This window comes from Paramisgurnus dabryanus, chromosome 14, assembly GCF_030506205.2.
Source record: "Paramisgurnus dabryanus chromosome 14, PD_genome_1.1, whole genome shotgun sequence".
Lineage (NCBI taxonomy): Eukaryota > Metazoa > Chordata > Actinopteri > Cypriniformes > Cobitidae > Paramisgurnus > Paramisgurnus dabryanus.
In genome coordinates, this window is record NC_133350.1 from 10956463 (window position 1) to 10972738 (window position 16276).

At 34.8% G+C, this 16276-nt stretch overlaps 1 protein-coding gene across 2 annotated transcripts; it reads left to right on the forward strand.

The window, feature by feature from the left end:
• The first annotated feature begins 3423 nt into the window (after window positions 1-3423).
• Window positions 3424-15326, forward strand: LOC135718702 (inter-alpha-trypsin inhibitor heavy chain H3-like). Of its 2 annotated transcripts, XM_065240838.2 has the most exons (30): window positions 3457-3579; window positions 4184-4210; window positions 4302-4465; window positions 4691-4795; window positions 4898-5060; window positions 5151-5261; window positions 5348-5476; window positions 5586-5702; window positions 6029-6197; window positions 6279-6389; window positions 6921-7102; window positions 7193-7372; window positions 7482-7609; window positions 8086-8267; window positions 8759-8788; window positions 8922-8939; window positions 9188-9214; window positions 9647-9664; window positions 10085-10102; window positions 10509-10526; window positions 11344-11361; window positions 11866-11883; window positions 12547-12588; window positions 13413-13448; window positions 13523-13588; window positions 13765-13878; window positions 14350-14521; window positions 14604-14752; window positions 14869-14944; window positions 15021-15326. In XM_065240838.2, exons 1-30 carry the CDS (start codon window positions 3505-3507, stop codon window positions 15133-15135), a joined length of 2778 nt encoding a protein of 925 aa, XP_065096910.1. In that variant the 5' UTR covers window positions 3457-3504; the 3' UTR covers window positions 15136-15326. The 2 variants fall into 2 exon arrangements, with proteins under 2 accessions (XP_065096911.1, XP_065096910.1); XM_065240839.2 differs by lacking the exon at window positions 4184-4210 and having other exon boundaries at window positions 3424-3579.
• The last annotated feature ends 950 nt before the right edge of the window (window positions 15327-16276 follow it).

Here is a 16276-nt window from a genome sequence, read left to right on the forward strand (position 1 = left end):
GTGGTCATTAAAAATCCCAGGATGTCCTTCGAAAAAGAGTAGGGGTGTGCCCTGGCATCCCGGCCAAACTTGCCCATTGGTCTACTAATCATCCCTCATACTAATTGGCTATCTCACTCGGTCTCCTCTCCACTAATAAGCTGGTGTGTGGTGGGCGTTCTTGTGCAATATGGCTGCCGTTGCATCATCCAGGTGGATGCTGCACATTGGTGGTGGTTGAGGAGATTCCCCCATTCATATGTAAAGTGCTTTGAGTACTGAGAAAAGCGCTATATAAATGTAAGGAATTATTATTATTATTATGAATCTAGATTAATCTCACACAAAATAAAAGTAATTTTTTGCATAACATATGAGCTTGTGCTGTGTGTAATTATTATGTATATATAAACACACACACATGTATGTATTTAAGAAACAATTACATGTCTGTATATATATATATAATGTATGTGTGTGTGTGTGTGTGTGTGTGGTTAAATATACATAATATTAACACACAGCACAAACTCATATTGTCACAAACTTGTACGGGAGTGAGGACGCAAGTGCAGAGTTCGGGATAAATAAATTAGTGATGGTCGTTTTCGAAGCACTGCTTCATGAGGCTTCGAAACATTTACGAATCTTTTGTTTCGAATCAGTGGTTCGGAGCTTGTTTCAAACTGGCCAAAGTCACGTGATTTTAGCAAACGAGGCTTCATTCAGCATAACTGTTTCGAAACGTTTTGAAAATCCGATGGTTCACCACTAGGGGGAGTTGATCACATGACCAGTGTCTAATAAGTTTAGGTGAACTCGGGTCAGTTTTATTATGAAAGTTCATAAAACATTAATCCTTCTGACTAATAACACTGCCATGTTGTCTACTTTTTGTTTATAAACAGATTTAATGACAAAAATGTGCATAATTAAAAGGGTAGTTAGTTTTATTCATTTGTTTGCCCTAAAAAAAACTAAAACACATAATACACTTTTAAAGGCGGAGTCCACGATGTTTGAAAAACGGTTTGGAAAAGGAGACGGGCCGACTACCAAAACACACTTATAGCCAATCAAATCAAATCAAATGCCGGGTTGCGTATGTGTGGGGCGGGTCTATCAACAGAAGGTCCAGATTCTATTGGGGTAGGGGCGTGTTTGTTTAGGCGATTTCAAATATCAACACTGGCTTTCAAACATCATGGACTCCGCCTTTAACTATGTCTTAATTAAGTTAAATAATTTTTTAACATATTTTAATTAAAATTTTGCTATTATTTTGTAAAAAAGTGTAAAATATGTGGACAGATCTGCTTTTACACTGTTTTGACCAGCAGGGGTCGCCAGCGTGTGTGGGTTTCGAACTGCTTCGAAAAACTGAATCAATTTTCGAAGCAATTGGTTCAATTGATTCAAAGCTTCGAAAAGCTTCGTTTCTCCCATCACTAAAATAAATAACATTTAATATAAAACCGGAAAATAAAACACGAGTATCAAACAATGGACAGGTAAGTACAACAGGAACAGACGGGAGTAATGACAATGATCCAGCAACAGGTAATACAAAAGACTGGTGCTGCGTCCGAAACCGCCTACTACATACTATATAGTACGCGAAAGCAGTAGGCGAGGCGAGTAGTATGTCCGAATACATAGGCCCTGTCCCAAATGGCGCACTTCATGTGGACTTTCGGTCTCGTGGCCTTAAATTGCGCGTTCTCGCTAGTCTACGAGTCCGTAAGGTGTCCCATCTGTCATTTTTACACTTTGAAGTGTGCTCATCAGCGCCTCCTTTGCCCCCTTGATGCGGTCTTCAGCGAAGCCCGCACTGCAGCAGGCTTCGTGCACTTTGCCAACCCAGAAGTCCTTGCGAAAGGGCAATCAGACCAATCAGACGACGGAAGGGAGGAGTTCACACTGACGGGCAACTTCTCTACCTATTTCCAGTGTGATGCTCGAGTCTGTCCCAAAATACGACTCCGGTGCACCCACGTGGCCTCTCATCAAGGGTCCCTAAAGTCTGGACTACGTGATGTCATCAAAGTGTGGACTCTGAGGAGGACCACAAGTCCGGAGTGTGCCATTTGGGACAGGGCGACAGTATTCGAAAAACAGTATGCGGAAAGTACCCGGATGACCTACTACTTCCGGTTAGATTTTGCAGTGTGCATACGATGGACGCTTCACTATCCCATGATGCCCCGGACGAGGAGTTATCCAACGAAGAAGAAGAGGCACGCGGCTGTTTTCGCCATAGACACTAAAAGAAATGGACACAGCGACCCCGTTGGATTCAACAGAGACAAGTGAAGCCAATTAGAAGCTCACACTTCCGGGGGGTCGAGGGTACTGTGCAGACTCAAACTGAGCTTGGTGACGTGAGCAACCTGTCTGACAATTGTAAGTCTTCTAATAGCTGTCCCAAGAGAAATCTGAATCACCCACCGAAATCTTGCAGAAACGGCGAGCGTGAACAGGAGTACATTTTGTATTAAGTATATTTAGTATTCTGATTAATTACTTTGTCATTTTGCATAGTATTTATTTATTTTAAAGTTTAACGCCAGTACGCCATATTCTACATGCGCTTCTCCTCCTGTTCATACGGTAATTTCTCTACTGTGCGACAGAGAGTCGCGTGGTTATGATGCAATCGTTAGCATAGTTTTACTAAAACTGCTTCTACTGGGCCATAACGTAAGATACATGGTAATGGAGCCTTTTATACATTTTCGTGTTTCTTTAGAAATAATTGATGCACAAATTGAGTCTTTAAACGCCTCAGATGTAAAGTTATTCACTGTCAAAGTGACGCCAAAATGAATGGGAGTCAATGGAATGCTAAGAGCAGGTGGGGGTCCGCTAGCTAATGGCGGTGCCCAGGGCTGCTTCAATAAAATATGAAACCCTGCCCCCCTGGTTTTCGCGCTGAAATGACATGTGATGTAGCAACATGGCGGATGTAGTACGTCCGAATCTCATTCATACTACCCGGATTCATACTATACAGTACCTACTGTTTTAACGCCAAGTAAGTAGGTACTTCATCTAATTCAGTACCTACTATACAGTATGCGGTTTCGGACGCAGCCTGGGTATATATACACAAGTGAAGATGAGGCACAGCTGGTGATAATGAGGAAGGTAATCAACAAATGAGAGTCCAGGTGACAACAATCAGTAAACATGCAAACACACACAGAACACGGTTTTACAACCGTGACACATATATTATTCAAAACATTACTTTTATGTTGTATGAGATTAATCTAGATTCAACTATGCCCAGCCCTTTTATTATATTAATAAAATTAATTTGAAGTATATTTTCGTAAGGGTAGAGATGATGACCTCTGAATGAAACAACATTATTACAAATACTAGCAGAAGTATTTGCTATTATCCTAATAACCAATCAAAGGAGAATCAGCGTACCATGGGGTCTTGACATTCGCCTGCCCCCTCTGTCCTGTAGCTACGCATTATTTTTTGAGACACTGTGAGTTTTTCGTCAGTGTCACAATGACTCGTCCAGAACTCAGATTGATTCTGTTGGGCTTCTTTCTCATCTCTGCCTCTTCAGCTCCTGTTAAAAAGGTGAGAGTCACTGCATATGAATTATAATGTGTGTCAAAAATAATAAAATAGTAGTCTAAAACAAACAGAAATATGAATTAAGTAAATGTTCTTTAGATCATAACATTATTTTAAAATATAAGAATTGTTAAATATCTATTCATTGTGTATTTTTGAACTCTTTTTTTTTTACTAAAAGATGAGCATTACTTTAATCTGTTTGGTTGCTCTGAATGTTTATTCATTTAGCACAGTGGTTCTTAAACTTATAAGGGGCCCCGGTTTAATGACATTTTATAAAAAAAATTAATTTATCATAAATTCTGTGTAATTAAATATTAGTAAAATAAAGACACTAACCAACAGCACTAAATTAAATAATTTAATGTGTTTTGTTTAATTCAGATTTGAGGTTTTGGTATGTTTTAAGTAATACATTTTCTTTTCTAACCCTAACCCTAACACTTATAAAAAGTGACTTACAAATAATGAGCATATTTATCATATAGTGGTCCCAAGTTTCTATAGTAAGCAAGAGAAATTCATTGTTTACCAAAAAGTAAAACTGAACTTTGTGTCACCACACTGAGATTTAACCATTAACCTGTATTTGTCCTCTGACCAGATATTTACTGGAAAAGAAACCCGAAAAGTAAATATTTGTGCATGCAAAAAGAAGGCGTACATATCACCCATTTCTACACGACTACACTTTAATGATACGTTTTGATTTCTCAACACAGACACAAGATGTGAATATTTACAGTTTCTACATTAACTCTACTGTGACCAGTCGCTACGCCACCACAATCATCACAAGCCGTGTGGCAAACAGACTTAATGAATCTCAGGAGATCTTCTTTGAAGTGAAGATACCCAAGAATGCCTTCATCAGCAAATTCAGAATGTGGGTAAATATATTACACAATATACAGATAAGAGAGAAAGTCCTTGCTAGCATGTGGGTCGAAGTTTAATTTAGGCTGAGGATTTAATCAAATAAGAACAAAATTCAAATAATGTTCTCATGACATATAAAGTAAAATGAATGTGAACAATTTATGTACATCTCCTAATGTATAACAGTTAAATTATAAAAAAATATTTTAAATAATGGCAAATTTCCGTGCAGGACCATAGATGGAAAGAGCTATGATGGAGTTGTGAAGGAGAAAGCAGACGCTCAGCAGCAGTACAGTCAAGCAGTTTCACGAGGACAAAGTGCTGGACTCATCAAGTATTGATCATTTGAAACAAACACATATCATTCACACTTACACCTATAAAGTATGTATTTATAGGAAGAGCAGTAATATGATGGGTGTAATTTTCCTCTCAGGTCTGTTGGAAGGACTTTAGAAGAATTTAAAACATCAGTGAATGTGGCCGCTCTCAGTAAAGTCACCTTTGAGTTGACTTATGAGGAACTGCTAACGCGTCGCCTTGGCAAATATGAGCTGCTCATCAATGCACAACCAATGCAGACGGTGGCAGATTTTAAGGTATGAAAAAAATATTATTACATTATATGTGGTGCATTAAATACAACTCTTTATTTTATATGCGTTTAAGCATGTCTGTCTTTATATTAGATTGATGTACACATCCATGAGAAACCAGGAATTTCCTTCTTGGAGGTGAAAGGAGGTCTGAGCACCAATGATCTGGCCAATGCCATCAAAACTACCAGAGCTGACAGTGATGTAAGCAATAGATTATAAAAATACAGTTATTTTATAATTCATGTACACTTCACAAGGTGACCAAGTGATCAATCCGAACATTTCAGGCATGGGTGACCTTTTACCCCACTCGAGAGCAGCAGACCAAATGCAAAGACTGTGATAAAAATGGGCTGAAAGGAGACCTGCTCATTTCATATGATGTTGAGAGACAAAATCCTAATGGTGAAATGAAAGTGAGTTTCAGTGGGTGGGAAAATAAATTTGTGTGTAAATAACATATTAACTTATTTTGGCTGAAGAATATTGCAAGAGTAATCCTGAATCCCATTTAATTTTGCTCAGGTATCAAATGGGTATTTCGTCCACAACTTTGCACCCTTAGATCTTCCACGTATTCCCAAAAATGTGGTTTTTATCATTGACCGAAGTGGCTCCATGCACGGCAAAAAAATTGAGCAGGTAAATAAAATGTGAATTACTGAGCACCTATGAAAGCTTTAGATTAGTTGCTAGAGAGCATGATGATTATAACAAGTTTAATATCTTTGCAAACGTTGTCACAAATCCTTCTTTTTGTACTGTTTTTATAATCCATGCCTAGCAAAAGAGCTTCAGTTTTTATATTGATCATATATGCAAAAATGTTTAATACGTATACAGTACATAATATACATTTATTACAACAAAAAAACTAATGGTTTCATAGTCAGACTCCTAAAAAAGGTCTGGAATTTACTGCATTAAAGACAATTTCAGTAATTTTCCAATTCTGTGAATTTTTGTAGACACGTTTGGCACTTCTAAAGATTTTGAGTGATCTTTCTGAGGACGATCACTTTGGATTGATCACGTTTGACAGTCGAGTTGATTTGTGGAAGCGTGAACTCCTTAAAGCTACCAAGACAAACCTGGATGACGCGAAATCATTTGTGAAGAAGATTACAGATAGAGGATGTCAGTTCTCAATGGGAGATGGCAAGATTGGAAGATTGTAATGTAATGAACAATAACACAAATATTTTTATCTTCTTGTAGCCACGGACATAAATGCTGCGGTGTTAGAAGGAGTAAATATGTTCAAACGGCAGCCACAAGCTGGATCTGCTTCAATCCTTATTCTACTGACCGATGGAGATCCAACATCAGGCAAAAAATGACACCAATAAACATGATCACTGCAAACATTCAGCCACTGAACACAAGCTAAAGAGTTAACTCATTCCCCGCCAATTATCTTCTACAAATATATAAACATACAAATATATCAAATGAAAGAACAGACCCTATGCTTTCAAACAAACAAACAAACCGGGGGGGGGGGGGGGGATTTTTTTCATCCTATTCTCTTTTTATAACTTCTTAAATATGGATAGGTTTCTTCTACAAACTTTTGAGCAAAAAGCTGTAATAATAACATTTTTGTAAAGGAATTTTGTTAGAGATCATATTTAGAACGATTATCAAAACATACACGGAGTTTAAAATTAGTTCAGACAGTTATGAGTATCCATGTGGTCTGTGTTATCCATAATCTCATAAGTAAATCAAAGGGTGAGAATTTAATGCAACACATTTTTCCAGTTAAATGGATGATTTAGTGTAAAGAGGCACAAATAATAATATAAAACTGTTTATTGTATTATTAAAAAAATATTATAATAGGAATTTCCTTCTCAGGTGAAACCAACACAGAGAGGATTATGTCTAATGTGAGAAAGGCCATTGGGTCAAAGTTTCCCCTCTATTGTCTTGGTTTCGGATATGATGTGAATTTTGATTTCCTAACAAAAATGTCACTGGAAAATAATGGAGTTGCTCGCAGAATATATGAGGATTCTGATGCCGATCTACAGCTGCAGGTGCCAAACAGTGAACCATTTGTAAACTCATCAACAATACTGAATTGTGCCGTGTATTGAAGCATGTTTAACTCTTTTTTTGTTTGGTAGGGTTTTTATGATGAAGTTGCCGTCCCACTCCTAACTGATATTCAGCTTAACTACAAAGGAGTCTCAAATCTTACCCAGACCAATTTTGCCCTGTACTTCAACGGCTCTGAAATTGTGGTATCCGGTCAAATTACAGACAACAATGTGGAGAGCATCAGCACTGAAGTCATCGCAATATCAGTAAGATCCCGGCCCGTGTTTTAAATCTATATTTCTGGATTAAAGCAGTTCATAAAGTTTCCCCTATATAACAGTATTCATGACGACAATGTTAACTATTGCGGTGCAGAAAGGCAGTAAGGTGACGTACCAAAACACTGTAACAACAAAAGATGTAATTGATGTCCCATCTGAACATGAAGATTTTGTGGAAAGACTGTGGGCCTACCTTACAGTGAAACAACTTCTGGACAAACAGTAAGTTTATAATTTACAGAAGTTTTTTTAGCTGGACACTGTGACAATATTCTGTCTTATAATGCAACCCAATCTAATACAGTATAGGTTGTACTTACAAAATTACACCTAAAATTTACAACTACTAGAACATTTTGTTTAAACACAAATAGTTCAATTAAATTCTGTCTACTAAATGTGGATATTGTTATGCCTATAATAGACAGATATCCACACATTCATCCATCCTTGATCATTCATCTAACCATCCTTTAATTTTCTATCAATGCATATAAATAGATTTTTTCGAAAGGGCTTCACAATTAAGAAAAAAAAAAATCACAATTAACCCCGCGTTAGTTTGTGCCCTGCTCACCCCTTCACAATGTCCAAATATTAAGAAACTCTGCTAACATTAACTTTCATAGTTCTTTGTCAGGCAAAGGTGTTGTAAGCCTAGACTGTCTGTCTGATTTCTCTCTTTGTTTTTGTCTAAGTGTTCTTCTTGAAGGTCCAGAAAAAGAGGCTGTAAAGAACGAAGCTCTCAAACTTTCACTCAAATATCAGTTTGTTACATCTCTCACATCTATGGTTGTTACCAAGCCACAGGAAGGTGACGTGGAGGTTGCAGACAAACCCAAAGAGGGAAAGGAATCACACAGACCTCCAGTTTCTAGTTGTAAGAAGTTCAGTGTATATCTCAAATGTATATTATTTCCAAAAAGTACATTACAGTAGTAACATAATTTTGCACAACAAAATACAAAGTAACAGCAACATAGCGAGTTTAAAATCAGTTGCTCTTGTGTGGTGACATAAGATATATAAATCTTATAGCTCCTTTAAATCAGTGATTCCCAACCAGGGGGTTTCTATATATATATATATATATATATATATATATATAAACAACCCAGAATTTAAGAGCATATATATATATATATATTCTCGAACATTCTCTACGATGTCAAAAAATGGGTTAAAAATGTTTCCCACTGTGGTGGTGCCCTTTCAGACATTAAATCTTTCCTTTAAAAGAGTTCATAATAGTACCTCAGAGGTACAAACTGTACAAAAGAGTGCATATTAGTAACTAAAAGCTACATGTTGTACCAAATGTATACATTATATATAAATTCTGTATTAACTCTTTAATGTTTTTTTTACCAGATCCGCCATTACCTCCTCGAATAGGCTATGGTAAGGTATAAAATAGTGACAAGCTATGCACTCAGAATGTTGCAGGAAATTTTGTTATTTAATATTATCTATTGAAATGTGCCTAAATATCCTAACTGTGACTTTTTTTTGTATTCCTTGATTCATGATTCAGGTTTATCAGCCGGTTCAGGTATGCCATATTTGTTGGTTTTGTGAACAGTTTATTTTTAAATGAAGGATAAATTAAATTGAATCCCCACTCATAGAAAAAAAAGATTTCTTACTGGTTGTTTAAATTGCTTTATTAGTTAAATAAGATGTTAAGAAGCAACACAAATCATGAACATTTTGAAAATGATCTAGTGAAATTTCTCATATGTGCCTAAATATCCAAAATGTGCCCTTTAATTTGTATTTCTTTCTTGATTCATAAATTAGGTTTTCCAGGTCGTATAGGGCAGTATGGTATGCCATTTTTGTTTTTTGCACATGTGTTACAGTTAACTGTTTTGTACCCTTAAAATTGAACCGGTACAAAATTGCTCCTTAAGGTACACAATAGGTCCTTTGGGTATAATATTTTACCCTAAATGTATAATATTTAAATTTAATGTATACCCATAAATGTACAAAGATTAACCGAAAGAAAGGGTGCAGTTTTGTACCTCTTTTGTACCTTTTCTCAAATTAATGTCATCATGTTTAAACTCAATTTGTAAAAAGGAAGTCATCTTAATCGTATTCATAAAATGGTGACAACTCATCTACTAAGAATGTTACATGGAATTTAGTTATTTTAAGATTATTCATTGAAATTTCTCATATGTGCCTAAATATCCCCTTTTATGTGCCCTTTTATTTGTATTTCTTTCTTGGTTCATAAATTTGGTCTTCCAGGTCCTCCACCGTATCCCGGTATGCCATTTTTGTTTGTTTTTGTACACATTTTATTCTTATTTTATTTATTTGGCATGTCTAGTGTGTGTTGCAATTGAAGGATAAATGAAATTGTATCCTTACTCAGAAAAAAAAAAAAATTATTATTGCTGCTTGTTCAAATGACTTTAAAATCTAAACTCTTCAAAAGCAACACAACTCCTAAAAATGTTGGTTCAAATTAATGTCATCATGTTTAAACTACATTTACCAAATGAAGTTATCTTAATCGTTTTGTGTTAGGATTATTAATCATTCATCCATAAAATGGTGACATTTATTCATGTACTAAGAATGTTGCATGGAGTTATTTTAATATTTTCTATTGAAAATCTTCATACAGTATGTCCCTTGCTAAATGTGCCACTTATTTGATTTCTTTCTTGATTCATAAATTAGGTCATCAAGGTCGTCCAGGTATGCCATTTTTGCTTGTTTGTTTGTTTGTACACATTTTATTCTTATTTTATTTGTTTGTCATGTCTAGTGTGTTGCAAATGAAGGATAAATTAAATTTGATATCCTTACTAAGAAAAAAATGATTATTGCTGCTTGTTCAAATGACTTAAAAAACCTCAGAAGCAACACAACTTCTAAACATTTTGTCTCAAATTAATGTCATCATGTTTAAACTACATTTAACAAATGAAGTTATCTTAATTGTTTTGTGTTTGGATTATTAATCATTCATCCATAAAATGATGACTATTCATGTACTAAGAATGTTGCATGAAGTTATTTTAATATTATCTATTGAAAATCTTCATATGCCCCTTGCTAAATGTGCCACTTATTTGTATTTTCTTCTTGATTCATAAATTAGGTCTTCCAGGGCAGCCGGGTATGCCATATTTGTTGATTTTGTACACTTTTTATTATTGTATTATTTGGCATGTGTGTTGCAAACACTGTCAGAAAAAAGAAACAAAACTGTACCTTTTCTGTTGCTGGGGTGGTACTCATAAAGGTTCCACCTTTACAGGCATATTAAACATAATACAATGTTGTACCTTTTAAGGGTACCTTTAGGATCTATTCTGTACATATAACGGAACAGTTAACTGTTTTGTACTCCTAAAATTTAACTACTACAAAATTGCTCCTTAGGTCCTTTGGGTATAATATTGTACGCCAAAAGGAATAACATTTCAATGTATTGTATACCCATAAAGGTACAAAAATTAACCTTTGAGGGTAACACCCCAGCGACAGAAAAGGTGCAGTTTTTGAACCTCTTTTGTACCTTTTCTCAAATTAATGTCATCATTTAATTTTCATCATTTAATTTAATTTTTTCGCATGTCTAGTGTGTGTTGCAAATGAAGGATAATGAAATTGTATCCTTACTCAGAAAAAAAGTATTATTGCTGCTTGTTAAAATGACTTAAAAATCTAAAATCTTCAAACCAAAAACAACTCCTAAAATTTTTGTCTCAAATTAATGTTTAAACTAAATTGGTAAAAATTAAGTTATCATAATCGTTTTGTGTTGGGACTTCATTATTAATAATTTATTAATTAAATGGTAACAATGTACTAAGAATTCTTAATTAATTTGCATCAAGTTATTTTAATATTGTCTATTGAAATTCCTCATATGTGCCTAAATATGCTAAATGTGCCACTTATTCATATTTCTTTTGTGATTCATGTTTCAGGTCATCCAGGCTATCACGGTATGCCATATTTGTTGATTTTGTACACCTTTTATTCTTATTTTATTTATTTGGCATGTGTGTTGCAAACATAATACAATGTTGTACCTTTTTAGGGTACCTTAAGGATATTGTTTATGTTTTGTACCCCTAAAATTTAACTGCTACAAAATTTCTCCTTAAGGTACACAATAGGTCCTTTGGGTATAATATTGTACCCCAAAATGTATAACATTTGAATGTGTTGTATACCCATAAAGGTACAAAAATTTACCTTTGAAGGTAACACCCCAGCGACACCCCAGTTTTGTACCTTTCTGTACCTTTTCTCAAATTAATGTCATCATGTTTAAACTAAATTGGTAAAAAGGAAGTAATCTTAATCTTAATTGTTTCGTTTTGGGATTCATTATCAATTATTTATTCATACAATGGTGACAATTCATGATATAAGAATCTTACATTGAATTGTTTTTCTTGTATTTGCCTAAATATGCTAAATGTGCACCTTCTTTGTATTTATAGGAATTTTAAGGCGTCCAGGTATGCTATATTTGTTAGGGTTTTGTAAACAGTTTATTCTTATTTTATTTATTTGGCATGTTTAGTGTGTGCTGCAAATAAGGGGTAAATGAAATTGTATCCTTACTCGCCATAAAATTATTATTGCTTGGTTGCCTTAAAAATCAAAAATCTTCAGCAACAAAATTCCAAAATTTTTTTTGTTTTAAATTAATGTCATCATGTTCAACTTAAATTTCTAAAAAGATCTAAATCACTTTGTGTGGGACAACCTTAACCCTTTTATTTATGAAATAAGTTATATAACATCTATTTTAGGATTTCTTCAAATTCATTTCCCTCCTCCATATTAGGGCTGGGCCGATACCATTTTTTCATGTATGATACCGATGTTGATACACAACCTTGAGTATCTGTTGATACCGATACCAATCCATTACCACCTCTATTGCCTTTTCAATCAATTAAGCTGCAAATAATACATTTGTGAGCCCTACAAAAAGCATCGTGCTTAAACGGAGCTACAGAGCTCAAACGTTTTACTGTGCAAAAAAATGACAAATGCAAATTCAAGACTCAATGAAACATTGTGCAATACTGCTGCTTCATTTTTATTTAAATGTTTCAAATGTGTGTGTACTGTACATACATAACACTTAAATCTCTTTCATGTTTGTCATCCAGATTGGAGTTCAGGTAGTGCTGGAGTAATTATGAGCCAGTTAGGTAAGATATAAAATAATGTGAATTCATGCACTCAGAATGTTGCAGGGAATTTTATTATTTGAATATTATCTATAGAAATTCCTCATATGTCTTAGTGATTATCATAAATGTTGCCCTTTGATGGTGTTCAACATTTTTTACTGCAATAATAGTTAATAATACATTGTTAATTAATGAGCAATTCCATCAACTGGAAAATTTTGAAAAGGTTTTAACCAAATGTTTTTAACCATACTGATGTCTCAGATGTCAATATTTTTTGCCTAAATACCAATGCTTATGTTTCTTTTATTGTTATTATTTTCCATACTAAGGTAAGTGCAGCTTTAAGAATGGTTATGTCTATAGACCAAAGCCGCTTGTTTATGTTGTTACTGCAGAAACCGTCTATAATGAAGAAATGTCACACCCATAATGCTGTTTTTCCATACACATGAAAAAAGATTAGTTGAAAGCTATACCTTCTTCATTTGATGGGTATAACCGCATCTGGTTTATGCATTTACACAATTCCTACAAAGTATGTTATACATTATATAGTACATTCTCTGAGAAATTATACTTAAAATATTTGACTGAAAATGTCACACTGGATTTGCTCTTTACTTTGTCAAGACTCATGAATGAAAATGAACAATAGTGTCATGAATAGAAAATAATTTTATGCATTATTAGTTTTGTGGAAGGAGATGATAAAATGAAACAGTTGTTGTTTTCATGGCATTTTACAAAATAACATTTGGTGTATTTTACTATACTGATTATTTGAATCATTTGTTGATCCAGTCATTTCAAAACACATTATTTAACTTGTCCTCTTTTAGATTCTGAAAGTGAGGCTGACCTTGGGATAAGCTATGGTGTGTATGAAAATCCATGAACTTTGATTCTGTCTTGAATCTGGTAAATTTGTTAACATTTTTGTGGTTCATAGTTATGAAGACTCCGATCATGGCACCTACACATGTGACACGTAAACTTGTGGCACCTACTCAATCAGGTGAGTGTAAGATCTCTCAGACATTATGCAATATAGAATTTAATATCATAATTACCCCATTTAGACCTGGGTAAAGGATAACGAAACAAGTATTTTCTGCATTCAAATTTTTCTTGCCAAATGAAAAATAATCAGGTCTGAAGGTGTTAAGGGTTTCTATTGTTTTTCTTTTACAGTTCCTGCAGTTCGTAATAATCGGTTCCTGCTGCCTGCTGATGGTCAGACAAAACCGCTTTGTTTTGATGTCCCTATTCCTCACAAACTAAAACTGCTACAGGATTCTGCTTTAGGTCAGACATTCATACATATTTACATGTATTCACAGTATCTCTTTCATGGGTATTAATTGTATATCGGTTAATAACAAATAAGAATGTCAAATGTCATAATGTATGTCAAAACACATTTAACAAGTGTCCACTTTTAATCATTTAAAAATTATATTTAATGAATTATAATAAAAATAAGTTTTCTTGTCCTGTATAAGCCTTTCCCCCAAAACAAATAATAATAATGATAATAATAATAATAATAATTACAATAATACCAATAGCACTACTACTACCACTACCACCACTACCACCACCACTAATAATAATGTTTTGCAAATACAAATGGGAAAATACCAGCTACTGATAACAACGTTGTCAAGACTTTTCGTTTTTTTTTTTTTACCAATCATTAGATCCACCCAATATTAGGGTTTAAATTGACCACACATTATTGAATAACGTATCTTTACTGTTTTGTGTACGTCTTAGGGTTCTCTATGAATGGAGAGTCTATGGCTAAAACTGGATTCCAACAAATCACCATTCATTACAAAACAAACCATCACCTGACAATAAATACAAACTCTATTAATTATAATGATGGCCAGAATAATGTTCAGTATCTGTGGGGCCAGGAACCTTCCCAACATGATCAAGAGGGGTAAATACTACAGCAGTTTCACCAAAATAAGTGTTTAAATAAATATTCAGTTTTCTGTATTATAATTACTTTATCTCAACAGTATCATATTGATTCTGCGGGACAATGAAATGGATGTTACGATTGGAAGTATCCGTGTTGTTATTGTACTTCATAAGAAACGTGGGGATGTGTTTCTGTGGCCTGTGGTTTGGCAACAACCAGAAAATGTCACTTTGGCAGGTATTTTAGGTAAGAAAGTAACACACACTGTGTAGATAATTACACGTTAACATTCAAACACAACATGTATGAATATAACCAAAATGTCTGTGATCCAATCACAATATCTGTGGATAATATTTAAGGAAAAGACAAAATTTCATATGAGGAGATTCAAGGGTCAACACTAAAGATAATGGACAATGATGTGAAAGCGTCATGGTACGTAAAAATATTCATGTGTTTTAATATGATGTCATTTACTTATCTAATAGAAAAATGTATCTGCTAATTGTAGGGATGAAATGCCAGACTACAGATTTCCTTCAGCTCCAGTCGTCAGATGTTGGCTTGTGCCGTTCCAGGCTGTGATGAACGGAGAGATTTCTGATTTTACTGTTACTCACCTGTAGAGTTCACAGCATGTGTATGTGATATATTACAGAGCATACCTTAACCATTTGCCTCTTTGCTCCTCAAAAATCTGCTTGATTTTATCCATGTGCTTATCTGTCTTCATACTGAAGTAAAACCAATGCCTCTTGCAGTTGGACACATATTTTACTGTATTCACAAAATCACAATAAAATCTACAAAGCAATAATGTGCTCCAACCATCTGTGTGATGTTTGCTGGAGTTTTATGGATGTACTACTGTAAATCTCTAGCAATATTATATAGGCTTTCATTGGTTAAATTAAATATGAGTAGCTCAGATGCAAAAGCCACCTCTGCCAATAATGAGTTAATGACATTAATGTTCTCGACACATATAATACGTTCTTCAAATACTTTCCCTTTAAATACTACTTTATCCCAGCCGCAGGTCATTCAGATATAAAGTTTGTTGGCAGAATCCATTAAGAGTCTGAATAGTAAACGGTTGTGCATCTGAACTCTTCATATACTACTGTATTTGTACTTTTTGTAGTAGGCCATAATATGCATGACTTGGATATAAAACATATATAAGACATAATTTATGAATTAACAATTTCACCCCTTCTCACAGCCAGGTTAAGGATTATTATAAATCAAATCATAGTGATTCATGAATTAAAGTTTAGCATTTGATGTTGTGTTTGAGTCTGCAGATACACAGACAAATTATATATGTGATATAATTTCAGTGCTCTGTCCTTTGCCCCTATGTTTTATACTGATTTCATCATGCACTGTAAACTTGAGTTCCCTTTCAGTCGGTCCTACGACGTCACGTTTGGAGAAAAGGCTGCCACCCTCTACTATTAAAGTAGATATTGCGTCGATATCCACTCACCACGCGCCGAAAGACAGTAGATCAGTGGGTCAGCACGATCTGGTCATTAGGTTTTGAAGAGGTGCTCGAAGGCTGAATCCTTCGCGCCCTTTCCTCTATTCCTCCTTGGGACCTGTCCGTGGTGCTGAAAGCCTTACAGGACGCCCCATTTAGCCTCTGCACTCTGTGAGTGTTAAAGTTTCTTATGATGAAAACTCTAACTCACATTGGCTTCTGTCAAGAGGATAGGGGAACTTCATGCATTTTCTGTCACACAGTTTGTTACGGTGGTCAGC